General features: G+C 35.7%; 1 protein-coding gene across 1 annotated transcript in view; it reads right to left on the minus strand.

Moving 5' to 3' along the window:
• Nucleotides 1-642: 642 nt before the first annotated feature.
• ALS2 (alsin Rho guanine nucleotide exchange factor ALS2) overlaps nucleotides 643-26,544 on the minus strand; it is a 70,081-nt gene continuing 44,179 nt past the window's right edge. The window contains 21 exon segments of the mRNA XM_055345262.1: nucleotides 643-2,265; nucleotides 4,254-4,350; nucleotides 4,564-4,713; nucleotides 5,675-5,736; nucleotides 5,943-5,988; nucleotides 6,838-7,014; nucleotides 7,970-8,092; nucleotides 9,923-10,080; nucleotides 10,859-10,976; nucleotides 14,800-14,964; nucleotides 15,879-16,012; nucleotides 19,474-19,551; nucleotides 19,761-19,872; nucleotides 20,995-21,159; nucleotides 21,736-21,834; nucleotides 22,891-22,956; nucleotides 23,064-23,266; nucleotides 23,611-23,677; nucleotides 24,070-24,140; nucleotides 24,496-24,624; nucleotides 25,059-25,190. Of these exon segments, the coding sequence (XP_055201237.1) occupies nucleotides 2,227-2,265; nucleotides 4,254-4,350; nucleotides 4,564-4,713; nucleotides 5,675-5,736; nucleotides 5,943-5,988; nucleotides 6,838-7,014; nucleotides 7,970-8,092; nucleotides 9,923-10,080; nucleotides 10,859-10,976; nucleotides 14,800-14,964; nucleotides 15,879-16,012; nucleotides 19,474-19,551; nucleotides 19,761-19,872; nucleotides 20,995-21,159; nucleotides 21,736-21,834; nucleotides 22,891-22,956; nucleotides 23,064-23,266; nucleotides 23,611-23,677; nucleotides 24,070-24,140; nucleotides 24,496-24,624; nucleotides 25,059-25,190 (2,391 nt within the window). The 3' untranslated portion in view covers nucleotides 643-2,226.

Consider the following 26,544-nt stretch of genomic DNA (forward strand, 5'->3'; position numbering starts at 1 on the left):
AGCTGCTATGAGCATTCACCACACACGTGAAAGATCTGTAAACTGTTGCATGAATGATAGCTATTTCTATTTACAGACAGTGGCCTGGAGATTTATAATTTGAAAATATATGGTTTTAAGATGCTATCTGAAAGGTATAAATATGGTATCAAGAGCCTAAAGTAACTGGAAAGTTCCATTCAAAACTCCAATACAAGGATGGGTTAAAACATGTTTTTCTTAGAACTGAGAGTCTACCATCATTTGAGAATTTCTCAATGGGTCTCAAGTCTTTGTTCATTTCTACAACTATCCTGGTCTCTCTACGGGGTCAAAAACATTCAGTAAATTTGCCTTTAAAAGCCCAATGTGTAATCTGTGTATTTATTCTAAAATCAAAACAATCCCTAATGGAAATGCAAAGTGTTTAACATAAATTAATCAAGTGTTGGTTCCTTTACAAAAACGGGCAGCCACCTTCTGGTAGAGAGCAGTGGTGACCCATATGGAAAGGCTTCTTGAGAAGACATTACAACTGGGAGGTAGCTATCTAATGGGTAGCATTTCCAACAAGAATTTTAAATTCTCTCTTCCCTTCCCTGAATCTGTTCAGGAGAAAAAAATAAATAACCAGTGACTATGAAAATATGCCTTTTATTCAAATAAATAATAAAGATTTAAGACTCCTGTCCTTGGGGTATTAGGATCAGAAAGCCAATTTCTTTGTTAGCAAAGGTGCTATAATTATAGAATTTGTTTATTTTAAAGAGAGAAATCTCTAAAACCCTACAGGGACCTCTGGGGCCGATACAAAGAGGCATGGATTACAATTTGGGCAAAAAAATAAAAATAAATAAATTAATTAAAAAAAAAACAGCCTGGGTTTCTTTTAAATTTCTAGGTTGCCCTAAGTCATTTCCTTTGCAATCATAAAACAACCTTATAGAGATGAATGTCTTTTATTATGAAAATTGCTGTTGCATTACAGCCAACATTCCGAAACAGTATTTTAATAAACACGTCTTGATTATAAAGTAGAGGAGAAACCATGATCCTTTTTTAAAATTGATTAACATCTGCTGATGTCAACAAAATCTGGAGGACACTCCATATGCTCACTGTGGTGTGTAGGAGATGAGATGAGGAAGAGCACCTATGTTATTCAAAACAGCTACTAGTGTTACTTGTACAGTGTAAACCATTTACAATAGGACATTAAAAAAAAAAAAGGTAAAAAGCAAAACACTAAAATGTTGAGGTGTTACAATACTTTTGAGATGGGAAAAGCCAAAGCTTATTTCCTTTCTCTTCCCTTCCGTGAGTTCAGTGCGAGGTACAGGGAAGAACCAGAACACTAGATCAAAGATGGATGCAGTTCCTTGCTTCCATAGTTCCCAGAATTTAGTCCTGCTCCAAAATACAGCCCACATGCAAAAGCTCTTCAGGCTCACATTCACAGGCCTTGGAATACAGCGTTTGCGCACGGACCAATAGGGTTCCAGAGCAGCTCAGAGTCAGTGTTTGAATTCCAGTGTATTCACTCTGTAGCACTGAAAGGAATCCATGAACAAAACTCCTATGTTCTTTCTAGGCAGGAGGCTGAAGACTCCTATTTAGACGTGTTCCATGTTTGGGGTTAGGGGATGGTAGTCACCGCATAGAACCTCTCCCATCATGAATACCACATGGGTGGAAAAGCTTAGAAAAAGTTAAAACTGCAGTTTTAGAAGGTTCTCTTTCCCCTCCCTCAGCAAAGCAGCATGATGCACACATGACTGCGAGGAATTCAGGAAGGCAGAGTGTGGCTACTGTAGTTTCAAGTACAATCTGCTCTTTGCAAAGGGATCTGGGGTAACTGCAGGCAAACCCGAAACTCAAAAAATTTTTTTAACTTCTTTAAGGTAAGAAGCTATACTGAGAACTCTCCTTACAACTTCATGTAGCTGGCATACTCTTTACTGTAGAAAGGGATGTCCTTTTTCCAAACAGTAAATGTGGGATATTTGGGGGACTTAACGTAGGCAAGGGACTGGTTTAATTGAATTCTATCTCCTTTTCAACCCTCCCTTTAAACCATAATGTCTTTTTTTTCTGGGCTCGGGGCTATCATCATTAGTAAGGCTCAGAAATAACCACCAAAATAACACAACGTCCTAATTTCAACACCACTTTTTCTCCACTACAGGAAGACGCCAGATGGTGCTAAAACATCCTACAGATAATCCAGTTGTCAAGCTGTTATGCATCCTAGTTAAGCTTCTCACGCTGGATCTGGTAGTAACATGCCTGAAAAAAAGTTCAAAACAATTTAAAATTTACTTGGAAAGACATTACATAAACATAGCAATGCATAGGAGATTAAAGAAAGGAAATCTCTGATTAATACTGGTAGCTCTAACAAAATCAGTGAGTTGCTTTATTTTTTCCGTTTACTTCCAGTTCCCCTACTCAATGTCTATTTTGCTGTAATTAGTAGACAGAAAATTTTGCACACTTTCTTCTAATTCTAAAATAAACAAACTTCTTCCAAGTTTTTAAATATTCTTCACTAAGTAGAAATACCTTAATCGGCTAAGCCACTACTGAGTGGACATTTAGAATATGCTGAGCATTATAAAGGTACACAAACTGTAATCGGAATCATCTAGTATGTTTTAAGAAACTACAAATTAAGAGTTAGCATCATTCTGGACCCAGTGAGTCAGAATTTCCAGGAACGAATTTTTAAGAAGCATTCCCAGATGATTCTGAAAGTATCCAGGTTTGGAAGTTACTCACACTACAGAGAACACCTCAGCCAAACCATATATAACGTTTTCTTTAATTCCTTAGGATAAGTCTCCAGGAGTAGGGTTACCCAAACTCCAAGAACATTTTTGATGTTGTTATTGATGTTAACAACAATAGTTTTCCAAAAAGGTGACTACTATTTAATCCGTTATCAGCAATACGGGAATAATCCTGATTTCACCATACCAGGCACTGGGTATAATTTTAAAAGCTCTTCGCTATCAACTGGCTGGTTAGCTCAGTTGGTTAGAGCGTGGTGCTGATAAAAGCTCTTCGCTATTTTAGTAGGCACAAAATGGCATCTTGCTTAAATCTGCAGTACTATAATTTTCAGTGGGGTTGAGCATTTTTCTACATATATCCATTATTTCTCCCTTGGTAATATGTTGAGAGATACTCTTCATATAACAGAAATACTAAAAATGTAAGTCACTGGTGGCCAAGTTTTCCCCCAGTACCTCCACCCTTTTCCATCTATTTAATATAAAATGTTAATGGTTATTTCAGTTAAAAAGTTCAAACAACTAATCCAAGCCCAAAACCTGACATTAAACTCTAGATTTTTTTCTCATTTTAATTTGCCTTTCTCTCTTCCTTTCTTCTACACTTAAAAACCCCAAAGCATATGTAATTTGCAATGCAAATGATTCTACCCTGATTTCATCCTCCTTCAAAATGGCTAATAAGCTATCCCAATACTTTAACCATTTATTAAATAATTCCTCTCTTTTCCATTTTTGAGTTTGAGGTTTTCATTTTCACATGTGAAATTTTTATTATAACACAACACAGCCTTTATGAGGACTATCCCTTCCGTTAGGGGTTACATCCATTCTTGTGACAGTTACATACTATCTTAATTATAATTTTGTAATATTTTACTAACTCGAAGAATGGGTCTATTCTCCCTTTTTTCCAGAAGTGTTTATGCCATTTTCTATTTGTTGTTCTTCCAATATACTTCAGAATTATTCTAAAATTCCAAGAAAAATCAAGTTGGAGAACTAAAATTACTTCCAATAATCCCTAGAGAATACTCAAATTACAGAACCTCATTTGTCACATACTGGATACAGTAAATACATGGGGAAAGAAGAAGATGTAGTTCATATTCATTAAATACATATTGCCTTCTGTGTTTTACCTCATTTCCATTCAATAGTTCTAGTGTTGGATACTTTTTTTTGACACTAAGAATCCTTTCTGCTTCTCTTCTAGAGTTATTAATATAGATGGTCTACCTTTATAACCATTTGTAACAATTTGAATGATCAATTTATAGGGAAGAGTAATTTGCTTTAGTATTCTGAAGAATAACTGATTCTACTTTTATTATTTTAAAGTATTAACAGTACATACTCTGAAGGCATTTAATGTTTACATTAAACCTCCGTATAAAGAAGACAATGGTTAATTATAGATTTATAATATGGTAAGTTAAGGACAGATTTTAAGATTAAAAAAAAAAAAGCCTAAATACGTACCTTTAAGGTGGTGAACATTATACCCTGTTCCCCATGCTGTAAATATGGATCCATTAGATCTTCAATGAGGTGTACCTCAGAGCCTAAATTCCTAATCCTGTCCCAATGAGAAAAAGAAACTGAGTTATTTCTGTTTATATGTTCATCTTCCTTCTGAATCTATGTGTGGGATAATAAAGAACAGCTCACCATAGTGGAATGAGTAAATAGAAACAGCTTTTTCTAGTAAGGGAGCATATTACTGTCATCAGTTCAGTAAAAGCACTTATTAAAATAATGAGTCTTAATAAAGTCTGAAAAGCTTGGTCACCTGGCCCGTAGCACCACATATAAGAAAACAGGAAACAAGTCATCCATGGACCACAGGAAGTCTTCCTGAAGTGATGCCAGGACACTCTGAGAGATCTCTTCAAAAGTCTGCTGGATGACCTTAAGTTTGTCTGACGGGGTAAATGTTGTGCTGTTGTTATTAAAAAAAAGAAAAAGAAAAAGAAGATAAGTCCTATAACTTTTTTTTTTAATTTTTATTTATTTATGATAGGCACACAGTGAGAGAGAGAGAGGCAGAGACACAGGCAGAGGGAGAAGCAGGCTCCATGCACTGGGAGCCCGACGTGGGATTCGATCCCGGGTCTCCAGGATCGCGCCCTGGGCCAAAGGCAGGCGCCAAACCACTGCGCCACCCAGGGATCCCCCTGTAACTTTTCTTAATAGAACTGTTTAATATTAAATATTAATTGTTTGACAATAAATCCTCCTGGGACTTATGTGTCTTAAGTCAGACACATCAGGCATAATGAGTTGCTAGAAGGGATGGCCACAATAATCCCTTGGTTCTTTGAGAAAAGATGCCTCTAACTATCATAGTTCATATGGGAGAATTCACTAAATCATAGATTATCCCCCTTTAACCATGTAGGATCTTATTCTCCTAATATATGCTCTTAACTAATTTAGTTTGGTTAATTTCCATTTGGCTAAAGATGTGATTATATAGACATATTTCTGGGTAAGTTCTCCACCTCTTTTGAAAATACAGTGGCCTTAGGGCGCCTGGGTGACTCAGCCAGTTAAGTGTCTGCCTTTGGCTCAGGTCATGATCTCAGGGTCCTGGGATCGAGCCCCGCATCATGCTCCCTCCTCGGTAGGGAGTCTGCTTCTCCCTCTCACTCTGCCCTACCCTCAACCCCTGCCCCAGCTCATGTTGTCTCTCTCTAATAAATAAAATCTTTTAAAAAAGAACAGAAAAGAAAATACAATGGCCTTGTAGCGTAAATGGTAAACCAAGTGTATCCAAAAAAGGCTGAATGTGACACCTTCTTGGAGTGAAGAGGGCTTAGGTAACAAGAAGATCTCATTAATATCTGAACAGACTAACTACTGCTTTGATTTATGTGATTTTTCAACAAATCAGAGATTACCTGATCTGCTGTAGACATTCTACAGCTGAGGCAAAACAAGCATCTTTTGTGGTTGGCAGAACCTACAAAAAGAATTTATGAAGGTCACCAAGAAAGTGGTCTTCTACAGTAACAGTAAAAAATACACAATACTGATGGCAGGGTGTGGTTCTCTGAGTAGCTCATACTCGGCTACTATTCTACCAAAGTAAAATGGAAATTTTTTGCTATCCCAAATACCCTACATCAAAGAAAGCATATTTGCTGAGGAAACTAAAATCTACTATACCTTTTTACTCTCTCCAAGGATTGACAAGGTCACTGGCCAAAATTTCCTACAATGGAATCCACACACCGTTAATACAAATTGTTACTTATGATAGATTAATCCCTATAAAAACAGTTGATGGCTGGCTATCTTGCCTTCCCTGTCCCCATTTAAAATAACTGTTCCACAGATAAAGTTTTAATAAATCTTCCAGAAGTCATTTAAGAGTTTCTATCATGTTCCTAAGGGTCCATCAATGTATATTACAATACCCCTATATATTACAGATTTCCAAATACTGGCCAAAGTCTTTCCTTCACTTAGTTTTATCTTATTTTTACTGTTACATTATTCCACTGAAAAAATTTACTTTCTGATTAAGGCTTGTTCACTTTTTTTTGACAGCACATATATAGTTATTGGGGTGTTGGGGTGACCAGCTTTATCATGGCACTGGAAGGAAGCATAATGTGTTCCCTTGGAATAAGGAGACAAGGCTCTACAACAAAGGGCACATCTAAAACTTTCACATTAGAAATTACAGATAGGGAGGAAAGAGAGAAGGGAAGGAAGAACATTGAAGACTAAGTACAATTCATTTTTTGAAACTGTAAACACATGTATTTTGTTTTAAGGAGCTACAAAATATCAGATAGGATAGCTAATCTATATATATACAAACACACATTTTATACACTCAAAAATAAAACACATGTTCAGAAGAATAACCAAGTTTTACACTCTACTCCAAAAATTCTCAAAAACAAAGATTAAACATTGTGCTGAATAACAGATACACAAATAAGTGAATAAACTGCAAATCATATAGTCTATTAGATATTAAAACCCTGAATTCTTGATAATGCCGTATTTTAAATTAAAACCATTTGATTTTACTCGTAACTATTGTACTTACCTCTGCACCCCAAGGAAGCCCAGAAGAGCAATATCTGGCTGCTTATTTAGTCGTAGAACACACTCCCAGTAAATGTCTTCCTCACGATCATTATCCAGGGCATAGAGCATAAACAGTGGTGGGTAGAGCCGAGGTAGTAGTACAGGAAGCAGTAACCCAGAACTTGTTACTACATAACTACAAAATATTGGAGAAGGAAAAACAGTCATATTAAAGTTGAATACAGAAGGGCACCTGGGTGATTCAGTCGGTTAAGCACCTGCCTTTGGCTCAAGGCATAATCTCAGGGTCCTGGGATGGAGCCTCATGTCAGGCTCCCTGCTCAGCAGGGAGTTCACTTCTCCCTCTTCCTCCGCCCCTTCCCCACTGCTCACACTTTCATTCACTCTCTCTCTCTCTCTCAAATAAATAGATAAAATCTTTTAAAATAAAAATAAAATCAAGTTGAATGAATCCTAGAAGTTGAAACAGAATCCTAGAGCTTCAGTTTCTAGAACTGAAAGTAAAATGGGACATTTGAGTAAAAACACAGTTATGTTGTAACAGGGGTGCCTGGGTAGCTCAGTTATTCGGCTCAGGTCATGATGTCAAGGTTGTAAGATACTGCACTTAGCGGGGAGTCAGCTTAAGATTCTCTTCCTCCCCTCATACCCCCCCCCATGCTCTTTTGCGCGCGCGCGCGCTCTCTCTCTCTCTCTCTCTAAAAAAAAAAAAAAAAAGACAGTTATAGCATTATTCTACTTTTATATTTGGAGCTAACAAGAAGAAGTTACCTATGGCCCTATGGCCCCAAAGTTTTATCTTGGACCAACTGTGAATACTTTTCATTAACTCAAAATCTAACAGAAAACATAGTTGGTTTCCATTTTGAAAATTATTCTCTGTGGTTATTCTAGATCAGCATGATGTTACTTTGCTCAGCAGCCCTTGCATCCACTCATTTGTGACTGCACTTCCATGGGGTTTGGCTAATACAACTTAATACAACCTAAAAGGGACCTCAGAGATCACCTAGTCAATTATATTATCTTAAAAATAAGGAAACTGAGATCTAGAGAAAACTTTTCCCTGGGATTCTTTGGATAGGATCACCCACTCTCTTTCTTCACTATTTCTACCCAACTCCATTTACCCTGGCTCTGGTGATTCGGATCTGGAATCTGACTTCCCAGTGCAAAAGGATTTCCTTTCCGTTGGCAGAGGAGCAGAAAGAGGAATTGTGCTGCCCTCTTCAGGAAGCTCAGGAAATAAGAATCTAAGGAATAATATAAAATACAATTATACCTCTAGAATGGCTAAAGAGTAAAAATGTATTTCTATTATTTCACCTATTTATATGAAATCAAACTTTATATCAATTAAACATTTTAGTTCCCTAAGATTCTTAAGTGATGCTTCTTACAGGATAAAATTAAGAGTGTAGCTAATGAATAATACCACTAAAAAATCTTCATGTGCTTTTTTTTTCTGTCCAGTTATTAAAGAGTGAGAAATTCTGATCCATATGTTTTTCTTACGGACAAATCTCATCTGAAGTCAATTTGTATTGACTTTTCAAGCACAGACCATTATTCTCACAGCATAAACAAATATTAGTTGGAAACTACTTAAATATTCAACACTAAGAAAAAAATGAAAATCTAAATAATGTAAAATTTTAATTAAAAAAAAATTGAAGTTGCTGGCTGTCTGGGTGGCTCAATTGGTTAAGTAGCAGACTCTTGGTTTCAGCTTCAGTCATGATCTCAGAGTTGTGAAATCGAGCGCCACCTCGGGCTCCACTCTGAGTGAGGAGTCTGCTGGTCTATCTCCCTTTCTCACTGCCCCTCCCCCTGCTCTCATTCTCTCTCTCAAATAAATAAAGTCTTTTTAAAAAATTCAAGTTGCTAAAATTTTTTTCCAAATGATCAAGCTGTTAAGTTACTAGGGGTTTTTTCCCTAGGTTTTGAATTTGCCCCAGATTTTATCTCTGACCTCTTATATGCAAACAAGTTTATTGTCCTCTTTATTTTTAGACACAAACCTTGACTCTTTAAAGGGGGTTTGCAATCTTCTCTAATTTTTGTAGACACCTTGCCCCTGCCTCTGCCCCTAATTTTATAGTTGGGAAAACTAGAAAGGTCAGGAAGAAAACTTATTATATTCATCTAACGAATATTAAGAGCTGGAACACTCCCAGCCAGTGGTCTTTTTAGTGGATTACACTGCCCTCTTAAAATCTGAGACATTTCTGAGTGCATCTATCAATTTTGAAGCTAATAATATGAGGAAATTTTCTGGGACAAATTCATGAATTTTTGTATAATGATCTCATTATTTACTTGGCTTAAGCTCAATGAAAGATCTTGAATTTCACAAATTCCAAATTTTCTCCCTGAAATTCTCTTTCCAAAGAAGTTCTACTTGCTTGCTTTCTCACCTCTTTCAAAGTCTCTGCTCAGATATTACCTTATTATTATTAGTCAGGCCTCCTAAACCTTCTGTTTAAAATAGCAGCTTCTTATCTCCAGCCCTATCCTTTGTCACACTTACCATCAGCTGACATACTATATATTTTATTTAGTCTATCCTCACTAGAATGAAAGCCTATGAGAATACACACAGTTCCCTGATGATTAATGATGTTAAGCATTCTTTCAGGTATCTGGTAGTCGTCTCTATCTTTTCTTTGGGTAGTTGTCTATTCTGGTCCTCTGTCCATTTTAAATCAGATTACTAGTGTTTTTTTTTTTTAATTTTGAATATATAAGTTCTTTATATATATTTTGGATATTAACTCCTTGTCAGATATATCATTTGCCAATACATTCTCCCACATGATAGGTTGCCTTTTTGTTTTGTTGATGGTTTTCTTTGCTGTGTTTATTGCATAAAGTAAAAATCCACGTGTTTTTGTTATTTAATCTACTTAAGAATCTGTGGCACAAAATCCTTTTCTTGATGAATAATTTCTGTGATAGAGAGGAATCTGAATGATGCTTCACAAAGTTGTAATCTCTAGATTCAGGATGAAGACACCCTAAGCATTAGTATAAAGTAGTAAGTACTCCAGAGCTTGCAGACTTCAATGAGAAAGATCGCCTACCTCACCAGCTGGAAAATTCGCTTAAGATAAGATTTAATCTCTTTCACAGCCTCCTGCAATAACCGGCGATTGGCTCCCACACCCACATATGTCATTCTATAAACTGCAACCAGTGTCTCCACAAGCCTGCCCAGGGGGTGCAGAGGAGTGTCACATGCCTGAACAGGAAGAGGATCAATGAAGTCAGTCAATGACTAACAGCAGAAACAATCAACCAATAAATAATAAAACAATTTCATAAATGATAAATAATTTTAAAACTGCAGGAGTCAACTTTTGGATCAGGAAAATTCAAATATTTATTTATAGTTTTTCTTAAAGTGTTGAGTCCATCCAAATTATATTGAGTAGGAGTTCCTAATATTAATCAAAGAATCCTTTTAGCATCTTGGGAAAATAGCTTTGGATACAGTGATAAGTATAATTAAACTATAAACTTCATTAAAAAATAGGAGAGATTACCCTTGAGCAAACTGAATAATGACAGTTGGTTATGCTCTAATATGGTCCCTCTTCAGTTCCCTTGATTTCTCTTAATATTGCTTCCTGCAACCCCATATCAATGCATATCATACTTTATAGCTAATATGATAGGGTTTGAGAAGAAAGCAAAGAGTATAACCATGGGGCGAGGGCACCATGCTTTATTTATGCAATCTCTAGTTTGCTAATATTGCTAACAAAAGCCATCTTAAACTTTGACCCTTGTTCTTAAGAATCCCCTTGAGCATTTTATAAAACTTAAAAAGTTCTATCATCATGATAGGGCAATATTCATGTGGAAATGTGCTTTAGTAGTCAGAGAATTAACCAAAGCAACGCTCTGAAAACAAAAATAAGATTAGAGTACCTACCAATAAGCTGTGAGCAAATATGAATGATATATTGTAGTAGTTGCATCATTAATTCACAAGACCACAGTAATTCTGACTCTACCTTTATTAAATATTTCTTGATGTCATCATATTTCTCTACCGAGAAAGCACCAACATGCTGAGGAATGAATTCCAAACTCTCTAGTGTCTGAGTCTGTGAACGACTTAATGTCTCCGGACTGTAACAAGACAAAAGAAAGCCCATGATGTATTTCCTATCAAGAAAGCAAGATAACTGTCATGTGCGCATGAAATACTGTTATCAAGTAAGGATGAAATGGAGTACCCAGCACAATGTTGGCCCAAATGAGCTCATAATTGGTAACTGACCTATTAGATTTTTTCTAACAGTCATCCCAATGCCATTTAATGTTAATTCATACCAACTACAATTAATTAACAAAGATTTTGCTTCAATATCAACAATGGTGTAAGGAGATACTACAATGTTATTAGCCTGAAGAGAAAACTGGTGGCAGACTTGTTAGTGATGAGAAAAATGGAAAAGAGAATGGAAGCCAAAGGAAAAATGAAAACACACAAAAAGGGCAGAGGAAGAAGAGAAATGAGCTCAAATAAGGAGATAATAACACTACAACTGGTGGTGAGGTAAGCACATCGTGGGTAAAGGGAAGCTTTGGATGAAAAGGCCGTGATAAAACACATGCTTAGTAAGCAACAGATATTTTTGGCATTGTTATTAGATTATAACCAATTAGCAATGGTACACAATTGCTATTTTTACATTATGGTAGATAAATAAGACCCCTGTGGTTGCAACATGTCTTATTATATAAAAGTTCATTGACTCCCATTTCTTGGAAAACACCCAACAGTTAACCAAGATTAACTAAAGGACCAAAGTCTCCATATTTAAACTGAAAGGCTCTATCAGTGAAGGCTGCCCATCTGCATCAAACACAAGGGAAAGTCCACAGCTTTAAACAATCCTAGGAGTTTCCCTTTCTTCTACTAAGAGAAAGACTGTAAGGTAAAAATCATGAACTTCATGAACGAAACATGATAATTCCTGTTTATCCTAAATATAGGAGGAAGAAAAACAAACTTCTTTCTATACAGCAGGGATTATCAGGTTCTTTGGGTCCAAATGCCAAGCAATGCTTGTGGGAGTTACTGGTCAAATTAAAGAATAAATAAATAAGCAGAAAAATACAGAAAAGAACAGGGAAAAAAATAAAGAAAAAGAAAAAAGGAAACGAAGAGGTACATCTGTAATTTTTCTTTCAGTACTTCAAAATTGTTGCACCACTTCCTTTTGGTCTCCAGAGGATGCTGATGACAAATATGCAAGCAGTTGAAGGGCAGTTTCCCTCTATGTAATGCCTCTTTTTTCTTTAGTTGCTTTCCAGATTTTGTCTTTCAATTTGACTATGAGGTGTTTGTACACAGGTATCTTTTTTTCAGGATGCAGTCTGCTCAGTTTCTTGAATCTGCACATTTGTCTTTTACCACATTTGGCAAGTTTTCAACCATTATTTCTTCAAATACTTTTTTATCCCCATAATTTTTCTCCTCTCCTTCTGGGATTCCAAGGACACAAATATTAAACGCTCAGGTCCTTAGAGTTCTGTTCCTTTATTTTCTCCCCATGTATTTTCTTATTATTCAGTTTAATAACGCCTATTACTCTATTCTCAAGTTCACTGACTCTTCTGCTGTCTGCTTATTCTGTTACTGAGCTCACCCAGTGATTTTATTTTGGTTATTAGATTTCTTAATTCTAAAATTTTGATTTGGATCTTCTTTACAACTTTTTTCTTTGCTGACTTTCAATTTTAATAGTTGTTCCAAGGGTGTTTGTGATTGCTCATTTGAGCATTTTTATAATAGCTCCTTTAAAATTGTCAAAAATTTAAAATTTATGCTGGGAAGTCATTGGTATCTATTAATTGTCTTTCACAAAATGAGTTGGTGGTTCTTTGATTGCCAAGTAATTTAGGTTTATATTCTGGACATTTTTTAGTATTATGACACTTTGGGTCTTGTTTATATCCTATGAAGAATATTGATAGGCTAGGGGAAAGGAGGGAAAAAATAAAATAAGACAAAATCAGAGGGCAGCCTGGGTGGCTCAGTGGTTTAGCACCACCGTCGGCCCAGGGCATCGAGTCCTGGAGACCTGGGATCGAGTCCCATGTTGTGCTCCCTGCATGGAGCCTGCTTCTCCTTCTGCCTGTCTCTCTCTCTCTCTCTCTCTCTCTGTCTCTCTCTCTCTCGGTTTCTCATGAATAAAGAAATAAAATCTTAAAAAAAAAAAAAAAGACAAAATCAGAGAGGGAGACACACAAACCATAAGAGACTCTTAACTACAAGGAACAAACTGAGGATTGCTAGAGGAGGGGTGTGGGGGGCAGTGGGGTAACTAAATGATGGGCACTAAGGAGGGCACATGATGTGATGTAATGAGCACTGGGTGTTATATGCAACTGATCCTGAACTCTAAATCTGAAACTAATAATACACTATATGTTAATTGAATTAAAAGAAAAAAAACATTGACAGGCATAGCAAACATCTGCTTCCTAAAAGTTCCCTATAGTGATATGAAATATTCCTTAACTAATAAGGGTATTTTGCTGTCCACACAGTAGGCTAACAATGTGATTTATTCTCAATATCTGCTTTCCTTCTGGGACTGTGGAATTCTGGTAGTTGCTAAGCACAGAGTGTCTATGTGACCAGCCCTCAATAAAAAACATAGTCCCTTATCGGCTTCCCTGGGCAGAAAGATTGTTTATGTGTGGCTGTATTTTACTGCTGGGGGGATAGTGTGCTCTGTGGGACCCCTCACAGATAAGGAAAAAGTACGGGAAGCTTGCACATGAATTCCTCCAGACTCTGCCTGTATCTTCTCTTATGCCCTGGCTGTAGATCCTCACTGTGTTGCTGTAGTAGTAACTCTTATCTGGATGACTTTGAGTCTTGTGAGTCCCTCTAGCGGAAAACTGAACATGTCGGCGCTCTCAGGAGCCTCTGAAATGGCTGATATTTGTTTCAGCTTTCTGTGGGCTGTGGTTTCAATGTCTGTTCACTTTGCAAAGCCTTTGCAGTCCTATTTAGGTCTGTTTGTGAGCAGATCACTCAGTGGTCGGTCTGGGACCTGAGTGGAAGTCAACCTATTAGCTCAGTCCTCAAAGTGTTAGGTTAGATATGCTAATTAGGACCAAACCCACACATGTGCAAGTCTAGGCTGAGCCCAGGGGTTCATAATAAACCTTACATGGTTGTTTTCTAGAGTTCTTCTCTATTACCTCCCCTTGCATTTCCTGGATCCCATGTTAGATCCTCAGGTCAGAAACTGTCCACTTCTGTGAACATGTCACATGGAGGGGTGGGAGGATAGAGAGGCTAAAAAAGCAATGGGGTTTGGCTATGACAACCTAAAGATCCAAGACAGAAAGGAGTTTCCACACCTCCAGGAGTTTTTCCTGTTCCTGGCTGCTCTAGCAAGTGCCACTGTCACCCCAGCTACAGAAGTACCTGGAGGCTGGAGCATGAGAAAATGAAGGAAAACGAGAGAAAGAACACAGTGTATCTCCTCTACTCTATCTGAGCTTCAAGAGTCTCTTTTTTGCATCTTGAGCCAGAAGCAGAGGGTTATTCCTGAAGCTCTATTTACCACAGTGCTTACTTCAAGGTTTTAGATTATACTGAGTTTAGGCTGAGTTAAAAAGTTAAAAAACTCACTACGGAAAAAACAACTCATAACTGGTCTGATGATACTTTGAATTCAAGTGTTCTTCCTCAATACTCTAGTTGGTATTTTCTTTGCAGAACAGCTGTTCATATATTCTCCCTGGATTTTATAGTTGAGTTCAGTAGAAGATAAAGGGAGGCATACTTTATCCATATTACCCAGAAACAGAAGTACATCATGACTTTTAAACTCTATTTTTAAGTTAAATGCGGCAAGCCTTGACTACTTCTCAAGTTTCAACTTCCTATAATACTCTGCCCTACACTAGGCAGGCATTCACCCACCTGTCTCTGTGTTGGCGCCGATTGGTGGTCAGGGCCACAGCAATATTGTCCCATGCTTTCCAAACCTCCCCTTGGCCTGGGTTCTCACAGCCCAGTTGATGCCAACATTCATCAAATACTGCTTTCCACTTTTCATCAGCAGACACTGCCAGGTTTCCCAGCTTCCTGCTAATGAAGTCACATTAAGCTTTTATTAATCACTTCTTTTGTGCAAAAATCCTGAAGAACAGAAACTTTCTATTATACAACTAGGAATGGTTCTGTAACAAAACTGCCTAGGCTGGCAGTGGTTCTATTTTATAAACACTGAATGAAAACTTTAAAGAACTGACTTTTAGCTACTTAATAATGTTGATCAGATACTAAAGTGTAAAAATGGTTAAGTATGAGGCACATTAGAACTGACTGCTTTCTACATTTTCACACAATTGATTTTGTAAAATTGATTCCTGTTAAAACAAGGACTTCCTGTATTTTGCACATCTCATAACAAGTATAAAATGCATTATATACTGGGTTCTAAAAATATATCAAGCATCCAACAGAATAAAGAATTGGAGAAGCTACCAAAATACAAAGCAAAACTAATGCTGGAATCAATAAATGAAAATAGATATATGCCAAAAACATGGAGGAAGAACATGATACACTTAGAGATACAGATTTTGTTTTCTTCTCCACATATGCAGAGTATACACTTCTCCGTGTGTGTGTGTGTGTGTGTGTGTGTGCGCTTGGTCTTTACTTCTCAAAATCAAGTTGTATAGGGATTCCATTTAAGAATGCTCTCTTTCAATCAGTTTGGATATCTGCATCACTAACCGTAAAATTACTCTCCCACATAGAACTTTTATTTTAAACATCTATGATCTGAGGCTATAACCAAGAGAATAGGTTTAGCTATCTATAATAGCATCAGTTGACAATACGAGGAAGTTACACTTTGTTAAAATATGACTTTAAGAATTTCTTCTGCATTAAAAAAATTGATCCGTATTTAAAATATTAATCAGCTTTGATAAAAGCAAGACAGCTCAAAACATTTAATAATTAATCCACAATTAACACTGGTTACTCACAAAACTTTGGGTCTGTCTTTATCACTCTCATACAGACTAGGCTTGAAGTAGGTTCCTGTGATTTTTATACCAGATCCCCATTCTCCACTAAAATAACCTTCAATGTAATCTCCATTTGGCATAGTCAGTGTTCCCTAGGTAAAGTTAAAGAAAATGTCAAATTTAGAGGAAGTATTTCCAATTTAAAAATCAAGAGAAAAAAGCACCAAATGATTAATATTTTCCCTTTTAACTCTTTACCAGTCCCCAATTCTCTAAAAAAAGAAAAAAAAAGTCTACATGCATGTGAAAAAAGATTGAATAAAAATAATCCACAAATAAAAGAAAAAAATAACTGAAAAAATATTATCAACTGAATGAAATGAACACACAACTTATCCAAATTTATCCAATTTAGTGCCCAGAGACAAATTTATAATTATAAATGTCTATATTAGAAAATAAGAAAGCCCTCAAATCAGTAATCTAAAATTCTACCTTACAAAATTAGAAAACGAGGAGCAAATAAATCCAAATCAAGAAGATAATAAACATTAGAAGAAATCAGTGAGATTTTAAAACAGAAAAATCAACGAAACCAAAAATTGCCTCTGAAAAGATACACAAAATTGTTATTTAATTAGATTAATCAAGAAAAAAAGGAGATATAAAATTATAAAATAAAAAATGAAATGGAATATTAATCTTTTTTTAAAGATTTTATTTATTTATTCACGAGAGACAAAGAGAGAGAGAGAGAGAGAGAGAGAGAGAGAGGCAGAGACACAGACAGAGGGAGAAGCAGGCTCCATGCAGGGAGCCCAACGTGGGACTTGATCCCAGGTCTCCAGGATCAGGCCCTGGGCTGAAGGCGGCGCTAAACCGCTGAGCCACCCAGGCTGCCTGGAATATTAGAGTAATCTTAAAGAAATTTAAAAGGTCAAGGGAATACTAAGAGAACATTATACCAACAAATCTGATAACTTCAATACAACAGAAAAATTCCTAGAAAGAACCAAGTTATCAAACTGACTTGAGAAGAAATGAAATCTCAATAGAAGGAAATTAAATTAAAAACTAAAACTAGGGGTGCCTGGATGACTCTGTTGGTTAAGCGTCTGCCTTCAGCTCAAGTAATGATCCCAGAGTCCTGAGACAGAGCCCTGCATTGGGTTCTCTGCTCAGCAGGGAGCCTGCTTCTTCTCCCTCTCCCTCTGCCTGCCACTCTGCCTACTTGTGCTCTCTTTCTCTCTGTCAAATAAATAAACAAACCTTAAAAAAAAAAAAGAAAGAAAGAAATCTTAAGAAATACACACACACACCCCATACCAAACCCCTAGCAGAATAAATGAGTTCAGTAAGGTTTCAGGATACAAGAACAAAACACATAAATCAATTGTATTTTTATATAATTGCAATGAACAATCCAAAAATTAAAATTAAAAAAATTCTCTTTATAATAGCATTAAAAAGAACACTTAGGAACAAATTTAACCAAACCTATGCAAGAGATACACACTGAAAACTATAAACGTTGCTGACAGAAATTAAAGAAGATCTAAATAAATGGAGATATGTTCCATGTTCATGGATTGGAAGATTCAGTATTATTAAAAATGGCATTTCTCCCCAAATTGATCTATAAATTCAACACAATTCCTATCAAAACCTTAGTAGGCTTTTTGCAAATATTAACAAACCAGTCCTAAAATTTATATGAAAAGGCTAAAGATCCAGAATAGCCAAAATATTTTTAAAAATAACAAAACTGGAAGACTTACACTTTCTGATTTCACAACTTAATAGAAATCTATAGTAATCAAAACAGTGTGGTACTGGCATAGGAGAGACAAGTGGATCACTAGAATACAATTCAGTAGTCAAAAAAAAAATCACATTTTATGGTGAATTAATTTTAAAAAAGGTGTCAAGAAAATTCAATGGGAAAAGTTGCTCAGGCAATTGGATACCCACATGCAAAACGATCAGTTCAGATTTTTAACCCATACCATATACAAAAGTACCTCAAATTGGGGACGCCTAGGTGGTTCAGTAGTTCAGCGTCTGCCTTCAGCTCAGGGTGTGGTCCTGGGATCCTGGGATTGAGTCCCACATCAGGCGTCCTGCATGGAGCCTGCTTCTCCCTCTGCCTATGTCTCTGACTCTCTCGCATGTGTCTCTCATGAATAAATAAAATCTTTAAAACAAAAGTACCTCAAAATGAATCACATAACTAAATATAAGAGCTAAAATTATAAAACTTTTAGAAGAAAAAAATTTTCTAAAAGATTTTATTTACTTGAGAGAGCGTGCACATGTGCACACACAAGCAGAGGGAAGGGCAGAGGGAGAGAGAGACTTTCTAGCAGACTCTGCGCTGATCATGAAGCCTAATGTGAGGCTCAACCTCATTACCCTGAGATCATGACCTGAGCCAAAACACAAGAGTCCAATGCTTAATCGACTGAGCCACTCAGGCACCCCAAGAAGAAAATATTAACAACCTTGAGTTAAGCAAAGATTTTTTAGATATGATATCAAAAGGCTGATTCATAAAAATATTTCTGATGTACTGGACTTTGTTAAAAAGCTTTGGGCTTCAAAAAGCACTAATAGGAAAATAGAATGAGAAGCCACAGACTGCAAGAAAGTATTTGTGAATCCTATATCTGATATAGGACTTATATCCAGAATATATAAAGAACCCTTACAATTTAGTAAGACTATAAATAAGCAAATTCTTAAAATGTCAAAATATTTGAAGAGGTGCTTTACCAAAGAAAATCTAGGAATCATTAATTCTTATTAATGAAAATATGCTGTGTAATTAGGAATATGTAAATTAAAACCATGAGATATCATTTCACACTTACTATAATGACAAAAAGAAAAAAACAGAAAATAAAAAATATACTGGCAAAGTTTTAAAGAAATTAGATTGCTCATACACTGATGATAATGTAAAATGATATAGCCACTCTGGCAAACAGTTGGTAGTTTCTTGATATGTTAAATATCAATTTACCATATAACCCAGCAACTGCATTCCTAAATACTTCCCCTAGAGAAATGAAAACATATGTTCACACAAAAAGTTGTACTCCAATGTTTACAGCAGTAATAATCATAATAGTCTGAAGTCAGAAATAATCCCATGCTCATCAACTGGTGAAGGGATTAAACCAAATGTAGTTTTAGGATACTATTCAGCAATAAGAAGGAATGAAGTGCTACATAGGCCAAAATATGGGAAAATCTCAAAAACATTAAAGTGTAGGAAACTCCAGAGAAGCCTACATATTATATGATTCCATTTATAAGAAAGAACATGAAAAGGCAAATCTACAGAGTTATGAAGTCCATTAGAGGTTGTCAGGGCCTAGTGGTAAAAAAGGGGAGTGACTGCAAATGCTCAGGAGATGGTGACAAATCTTCTGGATGATGTGAAAGATCTAAAATTGGATTGTAGTGATGGTGTACAACTCTTTATATTTACTAAATGTCACTGAAATGTACTCATAAAACAGGTGAATCTTATGATAAGGTAGCTTTTTTTTTAAAGGTCAAGAAAAAGTTAGTAGATTGTATTAGAGGAAGAAGAAAGTTAGTTTCCAACCTTTCCACTAAGAGTCCAGTCATCTGAAAATTCTCCCTCATATATAGTATCATCTTCAGAAAGTAAAACACCATTTCCCTATGTGAAGAAACAAAATAAAAATCACGAAAGATAAAATGCAAAGCAACTTAAAAGATGTACAGCAATATTCACTCAAAGCCTTACATAATCTTAAAACACAAAATAGTACTAAGAAGGTAGAACATTAATAAAATGATCATTTAAAAATTAAGACCATGGGAGCTTAAAAAAGTCACTAGTAACTACATGCAAAATATTCTGCTCACCATCATTTTATTAAGGTGAAAGTTGCCTTCATAGTATAATCCAAATTGGGTAACTACCACACCATTCCCTTGACATACGTCATCTTGCCACATTCCCATATACTTTTCCCCTCTGTACAGAAATAGGGAAGAAATGAAATGAAAAACTGAGAAGGATGAGATAGAAAAAGACAATTATAACATGGGAGATTCCAAGCATCACTCATAGGTTAGTATCTGTTCCATTTTTCTGATTAAAATAATTAACTCTGTCTCCTCAAACACGGAGCAATGTGGTAGCAAAAGACATCTGAATATAGAGTAGTAGTAATGTTCTCAGGAATTTAATAATATAGACTACCTGACATAGGTCTGTATATACATATTCCATGTATGTCCTTGGTAACTGAAAAAAGGAATGCTAATAATTCAACTCTATAACTTCATTCTAAATGTAATAGGTAGACTCAAATCTATGCATAATTTTTTCTTACCCCAAAATTTACTAACTTAAAAAGAAAGAAACAAAGGTTTATCATATGAAGTCTCACTCTTCACAAACTCAAATTTAGAGAACTCTTACTAATCTCCACTAAAAAAAATAAAGTATAAACTGCTTATTAAATAATCATGGAGTTTAGTAATAACATCTGAATATATGAATTTTAAAATCCCACATTATGAAAATAACATGAAGGGGAAAAAAGTATATATTAAGTTCGAAAGCAAATCAGGCTAAATCAAACATGGAGGCAAAAGAAAGATATTCCTCCCCAAGGTTTAGTTAATTGAATTTAAGCTTGATTCCCAGGTTGCTGGCATGGTAACAAGTCCCTGACCTAACTGAAAGACCTAAGCAGAAAGGTATTTAGATACTATCCTATGACCCCAAAACGGAGTTTCCACTGGCTCTCTCTGATCTTTTATACTCCTATTATCTACAGATTATTTTAAAAGTTCTTCTTTTCATAATAGATTTGGTAACCTCTAAAACACTAAAAGCTTTGTACATGTAGAGCTTTAAGGAAAATGGTACCAATGTTAATTTTGAAAGATCCTGATCTTATAAGAAATAATCTGTTATTTGGTTCATGAGCAAATGGATAAAATGATGCCATACTATGTCTTCTTATTAAAAAACTTCTCAATACTAAGTAAGATGCCTCGCCTTCATAAAAACATTGTAGTTATTGGAGAAGTATAGGAACCTTTTCCTCTCACACTCAACTTTGAGATTAGAAGCAGAATACTGTACCTAGTGATATCATCAAAGACACCATATCCTGCTTTCTTATCCATTACCCACTGGCCAATGAACATACTGGGAGAAGAGGAAGTTAATTTTCCGCTTCGAAGGAGACCATGACCATGACGCATGTTATCTTGAAAACAGCCTTCAAACACTTCACCAGAGGCATAACTGTGGTTACAAAGAATGAAGACCACACACACATTAAATTCTGATGCTCACTTTTACAAAGTTCAAAAAATTCAAAATTATACTCATGTCTCACCGGTAGCTATAATTATTTATTTATATGATTATTTTTCACCAATAAAAATTTTTCATATTTGAGTGAAAGAAGCTTAAAAATTAAAGACATCATGGATAGTATTCTGTGTTAACATGTGGAAAAATGTCTAATAATCCCTCATGGGAAAATGAAAAAACGAGTAATCTCTGAAAGAATGATAGGTTTTATCCATACTGTTTAACAAACAGAAGTTTGTAAGAAAGACATTTAGCAGATTCTATAAGAAAGCTATGGTTTCTAAGGTTTGTATAGTTTTGTTGAGAACTAAATAATAACTTAATACTTTCATCTTGTGATAGGTAAAAGTTACCTTTATAAGAAGACTTTCTATACAGTTTTAGTCATAAAGGGAGTAAGTAAAATTTACTTGCTCCTTGAAAATTTTGATTACACAAACATTTAAGTTTATGTGATTCTTTGAAAAAGCAATGCCAGTCCAACAACCTTTCCAAAGTTATTACCTATAGACTCCTTGACCGCACATTTTTCCTTCTTTCCAATGGCCTACATAATGGTCTTCTTTGTTCAATGCTTTGTTTGGGATTCTGTATTCTCCATATCTACCAAGGAGAATAAAAGACATGAGAAGATGCATTCTGGACATATTCACCTTTCCTATAGTAAAGTAGTAAAGTAAATGTATATGCACTTATAAACATTTTAACAAGGAGAACAGAAAAAGATTACCTATGGAGGAAAGGGGCACATGGGGTCTTGGTTTCAACTGTATCTATTACCTAAGCTATCAGGTAAATTTAGAGCAGTGGGGCCTCAATCTCACTTCACAGTGATTACATGTTTCACCCCAACTTCAATGAAAATCAGAAAACTTGTGTCCTAAGCCTCTCTGCTACTAATTAGCTACATCACCTTGGATAAGTGCCAGTACCCAGCTCTCTCATCCATGTATGGCAGGGTAATGAGATTATCTAAAGTCTCCTCTCATTCTAAAATTCCATTAAAAGACATCATAAAAATTTACATCATCACATACACAAATCATCTATCAAATTTATATAATAATAATTTTCATATAGTAAAATAAATTACTTCTCTAAAATGACACAAAATACTTCGTTGGTGTAAGTTTATCGTGGAAATATTTTTACAGTATTAGAAAACATGACAACTTTATACAAAAGTAACGTCACTTGAGTACCATTAGGATAATATATTGTCTAGAAGAATTCTCCTTTAGCATATCACAGAAATTAAAGATGACTTAACACTACTGAAAGGAAAATTTTTCTATGTCCTTTGTGTAAAAGGACACTATTATCTCACCAGTTCACCATCAATATTACCCCAGGTTCTTCACCACTGAGAAATGGAAAGAAAACAGTCCCATTTTAACATACAGAAGGGCTGTGTCACTTGAGGTCACAAGGTTATCAAGGTAAAAGATTCACTCTAGGTAAATCAGGGCTGCATCCTACATTCCCAACCCTCTTCATGATCACACACCTGCACTGCAAGCCCTAGTACACTGCATGCATTTCTAAAAAAAAAAAAAAAAAAACAAAAATCTGTTTGTTTGGAAAATAACTCTCAATACATAATAATGTCATCAGGGGCTAAAGCTGAGTTTACTCTTATGTTTTACACAATCTTCTTACCCATCTTCCAAGCCATTCCTGAACATGCCAGAATACATCTTTCCATCAGGCCACTTCAAAACCCCTCTGGAATGCATAAGCAAAAAAATAATACAGATCAATGAATGTTTCAGATAACCAATACTTTTTCAGTATTGAATCAGATCCCACACATAAATTTTAAACATTTTCACCTGCCATGAGGCTTCCCTGAAAGCCAGCGTCCATCATAGGTTGCATCTTTTAGGCGAGGATCCTTATAGAAAGTATACTTGGCACTGCGTGAAATAGGTGGTTCCTGCCTCTGAATACTGCTGCCACTTCCATAAGGTGGAAGATCAGATGTCCCCCTCAAAGCCTGATCCACAGCTTGGCTTATAGCCCGAAGCCACTTAGTCTAGGAACAAAAAGTAAATGTCAATAAGCCTAAGGCAACAACTCATCAAGCACTGCTTTAAATCCTGATAGCTTTCCTTGCTGTGAATAATTTTTCCGTCTCCTAATGCTTTTCTTATTGACTAATGCTGACTGGCTCTTGGAATTCCCTTCTGTACGTTTAAAACTATATCATATTTTAAAAAAACAAACCAAATCCATAGTCTTGGTTTAATACTTACCAGACATAATTATGGATCATTAGCCAAGCAAAAACAATTTTTATCTTTTCTTTCCTAGCATAAGAGATATGAGTAGCCAGGCCAAAAAATAAATAAATATATATATATATCATAATGGACTAACCTTTTCCTGGGGTGTTGATGAAATGAGAGTGAACTGCTCCTCAGGTGTAGTTATCTTTAAGCCATTCCTAAAACAGTCACAGAATAAATATCAGTAGGTATGACAACATGTCATTATAGTATCACTCCTCAAATATGAAAAGTAACTTGTTTATTTCAAGAGGAGCAGAAGTCAATTAATTATAAATGTAGACATGTTCTAGGTTTGGTTCTCAGAGTAGGAGACAGAAAGGACACAGTTTCATGTGGATGTGAGCAATGAAGAAGCCAGCCCTCCACCACTTATCATGATCAGCCATGATCTTCACAACAGTCCATTTTACTATCTAGAGGCTGTGAAGATGAGCCTCATTATGCAGAATGTGGAGATCTCCTGAGCTTTTTTTCACATCTAAGGAAACTACCTACATAGCACAGGGAGAAAATTAGGGTGAGGGTCAGGGAAGGGGGACACACTTACACACCACCAGCTTCTTCAGAAAGTGGCTCTGCCCATAGTGTGGCCAAAGGGAAAACATGATGTGTGGAGAACTGAAAGAAAGAACGTGAAGACACATCTGAGAAAGCTCATGTGGGCCCTAGGGTCTCTACTACAATATATAATCCCTTTCAAATGGTTAAATCCACATGGGTGCCACCATCTCAATCACACAGTCCCCATAACATAGCTAATCCCAGTGAGTCTTGCCATCTCTGCTACAAGGACCCTTCACATGGCTCATATTCACTTTCAATCTGGAAACCAGAAAAGCTCCCTGAAATTTGATCCATACCACAAATGTAAACTAAATATTCTCTTTTATTTAATAATTTTGGCAAAATCACAATATTTTTAACATAAACGAATGGTTTAATTCACTAAGTAAAGGTTAGAAATCTGGCATACCTGGGCATGGACTAGGGCATCATTAAAGAGAATGAACCAATTCACAGAAAACCTCCCAGCATGCTGCAGAGATAGGGCCCGGTTACTGCTTTCACAGAGCAGTCGACGCTCTGGCTTCCTCAAGGAATCCTAGAATTGAAAACAGATACATAACTGAACCATGAGAATTATCTTAACATGCAAAGAGAAAATGAAAAAAGGCAACAAATCATGTTTAGGAGAATTTGTTGCTCATAGCTTAGCTTGGTGTTAAAACTAAAGTTAGATAGGATCTGAACATTTAATGAAAGCACTGAAAGGAAATTAAGAAAAAGACAGAAATGAACAAAAGGTGGTATGTGTTCGGAGGATTCCTAGAAACGAGGGTAGGTGTTGAGATTTAGAGCATCTATTGTGTGGTCCTTAGACCACCCTTAGAAAAGGGCTCATTAAAAGCATTATCATAAACAAATGAGGAAAATAAATAAATAAATAAACAAACAAATGAGGAATAGAGAAAATTATGACAGTTGTTATGGATATGCCTGCTGTTTGCTGGGGTAATGACTATTGGCATGGTTTACCGTCATTTTCCCAGGAAAGGTCTTCCAGAAGCCCAGTGTGTATTCAGCTTCCTTCCTTTTCCTGCCGAGATGGAGAGCAAGACACTCATAACAAGAACTGGAATCCTGCAGTTTCTGGTATTCTGGAGATGTCTGAAAGCCAATAATTAAGGAAGCGGGGGAGAAAAAAGAATATAAAACTATTGTCCAGAATCTGTAGCCTCAGTGTGGTATAGATACACAATATTAAATTTAGGGAAGAAATCCAAATGAAGAAAGACATGGTACACTAGAGGGGGCTGAGCAGAAAGAAGATTGGTTCCAAAAAATTCTAGTATATACACGTACATATAAAACAGAGGAATAACTCCAGGGGAAAGAAACAAACACTGGCAGTTTTCAGTGACGAAAGCAGGAGAAAACTCATGATAGGGTAGGAATTCTCAAATGTTTGGCCTATGTTTACTTATGTGGGTTTATCTATTGATATTTGCCCATATTAGAAAATAAAGTTGAAAAATAAAATCCTTATTAACTCACTTCAAATACAATAATAGTTTAAATGAAAAATAACTTTATTTTCCAAAATAACAAAATGCTTCATATGAAAAGTAGCATGGTTCTATAGTTTTTCAAATCTCTTGCATATAATCTGTTGGTTGAAATATATGCAGAAATTCTTGCTATATAAAGATACATAATTGGAAAGGAAGGATTATTCTAATAGCCATTTCAAATAATAGTGAATATTCTTTGAAACTAAACCAAAAGTTCTTAAGTGGTAGATTCTTAAAAGTAGCTGAAATGTGGAATCTGAAATTACATTAATCAAACTTTTGTACTCCATTACATTAAATCCACCAGTCTATCTTACACTTTGAATAGATCTTTTACCTCTGCATGTGGATTAGATATCTGGAAAAATACTGGTTCATGTAGTTATACAGACCTTCCAAATGTTGATACATCTTATTATACACCATCAAAAGCTCCATGTTAATATTATCACCAATCTCATCAGGAAAAAGTTGTTAAGTACTGGGAAACCACCAAACTCAACAGTGATACATACATGTTTCCCACATTTTACTGTTTTGCTTCAGAGTTCAGATTTTATCATTGGCAACAAATACTGTCAGTTGTTCTCTTTGAAGTGATAGGTTCATTTACTCATTTTTGAGAAAATATCTGCCTAATACTCAAATATGAATAAACATGGTTATGTGTCAATTGTTGTTTCAAGTTAAAAAAAAAAAGTAGCTCTCAACCCAAACAATAGTAATCTTATGCTTTTTCTTGAAAAACCTCCATACTTTAGTATGCGGCAGAGCTACTTTGTGTACTTCCATTTCATCACACCGAATATTAAAAAGATATATACTTCTATGTGTAGTGATGGATGATAACAAGATTTATTCTGGGTGATCATATCACAATATATACATCTATTAGGTTCAACACTTGAAAATAATATAATGTAACATGTCAATTATACCTAAAAAAAAAA

This window comes from Nyctereutes procyonoides, unplaced genomic scaffold (assembly GCF_905146905.1).
Source record: "Nyctereutes procyonoides isolate TBG_1078 unplaced genomic scaffold, NYPRO_anot_genome, whole genome shotgun sequence".
NCBI lineage: Eukaryota > Metazoa > Chordata > Mammalia > Carnivora > Canidae > Nyctereutes > Nyctereutes procyonoides.